The following is a 2623-nucleotide window of genomic DNA, read 5'->3' on the forward strand; positions in this document are numbered from 1 at the left end:
AAAAGGTATTTTTTTGTGGACCGGGGGGGGGGGGGGGGAGGTTGTCCAAGGAAGCCTTGCTTACGTGACAGAAGTGTATCCCTTTGACACTGTTGCCCATCTTGTCCAGAGGCGGGGACCAGCACATCATTCCCATCACGTTAGGAACCACCAAGATGATGCCGCCGGCAACCCCCGATTTTGCAGGAAGACCAACCTACAAGCAGACGACAGCGTCAATCAGCACTGGAGTGACATGTTCAGCCGGGGGCAAGATCGCTGCTGAGGCAGGGGCACTGGTGCAGCTATGAAAACAAGGATGAGGCCAAAACCTTTTGGCCTGTTTACTGATTTTAAAGAAAGGAACTGTGAGTTGAGGTGAAGAACAAGGAAAGACTTGTTCCACTAGATCTGGGACAAGGGATGCCCTGTATTCTTGGTGCTTTGGGGGGGGTGTCAACAGTGGGGGGGGGGGCTTCTAGTGTCCCGGCCTCACTGGTGGACCTCCTAGTGTCCCGGCCCCACTGGTGGACCTCCTGAGGGCACCTGGTGTTTTCGGCCACTGTGTGACACAGAGTGTTGGACTGGATGGGCCTTTGGCCTGATCCAACATTGGCGTCTCTTATGTTCTTATGACTTCTCTACTCAATGAGTGGTTAACACGTGGAATTCGTTGCCAGGGGAGGTAACAAGGGCCCTGGCACAGATGACTTTGAATGGGGATTAGATGGACGTATGGAGGAGAGGCCCATTAGTGGCAGCTAGCCATGGCTGCTAAAGGGAATTTCCACATTCAGAGGCCGGTGATCTCAGAATACTAGTGCTACTATGTGAGACAGGATGCTGGACTAGATGGACCACTGGTCTGATCCAGCAGAGCTCTTCTTATATTCTTATGAAGGATTTGGCCTCTATGCCCTCCAGAGGAAGTGGTTGGCCATTGTGTGAGACAGGATGCTGGACTGGATGAACCACTGGTCTGATCCAGCAGGGCTTTTCTTATGTTCTTATAGATTAATTGAGGGTAAGTCTACCAGTGGCTACCAGCCATGGTGACTGAGGGGAACCTCCACATTCAGAGGCACGAATTCTCCGAATCCCAGAGCCAGGAGGCAACATTAGGGAAAGGTCTTGGCCTCTCTGCCCTGTTGCTGGCCTTCCAGACAAACTGGTTGGCCACGGTGTGAGACAGGATGCTGGACTAGATGGACTGACCCAAACTGGTTGGCCACGGTGTGGACTGACCCAGCAAGGCTCTCTGTGTGCTCTCCTGGTCTGACCATGTGGACAGGCTAAGAAATAAAACCTTGTTAACATATTTCTCTTGCGCCTGTGCATACACAATTAAGACTGAAAAGCTGGGAGTGAAACAGTGGAGGATTCTGACAGGAGCAGAGCCAGTCCACCCTTTGGAAGAAGAAAGAGGGCAAGCAGAGAGAAATTCCTGCTCATCTGTGAATGGCACATGTGCCAATGAAAACAGCGGAGAAGACAGAAAGGAATCTGGAGGCCAGGCAGGACAAAACAGAAATTTAAGCTCTGTCTCAATAAATCTGAACTGTTCCTCTTCAGATCTTTCCTGCCAAGTTGGGGCTATCGGGACTCTGCCACATGGGAAACCGGTAGGTCTGCAGTTTGAATGCCCAGTTAACTGTCTGGCACGCCAGCTGCTCCAGTATTTAAGAAACGGTGAAACACCGGAGTCCTCTGCTTGACAGAATAAAAACGAGCCGTCCGTTTGAGAGAACTTCAGCCCAGCCCCCTTATGAAATCCAAGCGTAGGAAAAGATGTACTTACGTGGAAGGCGAACTGTCCCGAGAAGTCGTACATGCCGCATGAGTGCATCAGGCTGAGGGTGTTCCGAACTGCCTCGGGGCTCAGGACCCTCTCGCCAGTGATGGGGCAGAATCCGCCGTTCGCCAGGGTCGCTGCCATCACGCTGGCCGACTCACAGGTCACTTCGATGGAGCACAGCTTGGGAGAGAGAAAGGTAGCTTGTTGAGTGTTCGCCCTTCCTTTCCCCTAAGCACAAAGACCATTAATGTGCAAGTGAACAGTCGGAAGTTCACTGTGGATGACTGGGCTGCTGCCTATATCTCGTGAACCAGATTATATATATAGAACAAAGCTGAGAATGCTCAAGCAGTCTTTCGTCCAATGCTTACAATCGGAACAAAGTTTGAGTCCAGTGGCACCTTTAAGACCAGCAAGGTTTTATTCAAAGTACGAGCTTTTGTGTGTATGCACTAGGGGTGTGCAAAAAAAGAAAAGTTCGGCCCGATTCGGATTCGGCCGAATTGGGCAGAATCAATTTCGGCCAACATAAAGACTCCTCCATGTCAGTTTCGGCAGTACCAGCCATTCAGGAGTCTTTTGGCCAGCCGAATGTCAGTTTCAGCCCAATTATATCCTATAGGCCATTGAAGTCAATGGCGAAAACATAGGGTCTATTCTGGGGGCTGGAGGGGAGGGGGTTTGAGGGAGAGGCTCCAATCTCGCAGGTTAGCTGCTGGTGCCCCTCCCCAAGATACCAACCAAGTTTGAAGAACATTGGACCAGGGGGTCCGATTCTACGGGCCCTCAAACAGGCTGCCCCTATCCCCTCCATTGTTCTCTATGGTGGGGGGAAAAGTTACTTTTTTC

At 51.3% G+C, this 2623-nt stretch overlaps 1 protein-coding gene across 1 annotated transcript in view; it reads right to left on the reverse strand.

Annotated features, from left to right (window-relative positions):
* GLS (glutaminase) overlaps positions 1-2623 on the reverse strand; it is a gene marked incomplete at its 5' end in the record, with an annotated part of 79647 nt that overhangs the window by 37147 nt on the left and 39877 nt on the right. The window contains 2 exons of the mRNA XM_015408819.1: positions 65-196; positions 1778-1954. Coding sequence (XP_015264305.1) covers positions 65-196; positions 1778-1954 — 309 coding nt within the window. The remainder of the gene's footprint in view (positions 1-64; positions 197-1777; positions 1955-2623) is intronic.

This window comes from Gekko japonicus, unplaced genomic scaffold, assembly GCF_001447785.1.
Source record: "Gekko japonicus isolate JY-2015 unplaced genomic scaffold, Gekko_japonicus_V1.1 scaffold3592, whole genome shotgun sequence".
Lineage (NCBI taxonomy): Eukaryota > Metazoa > Chordata > Lepidosauria > Squamata > Gekkonidae > Gekko > Gekko japonicus.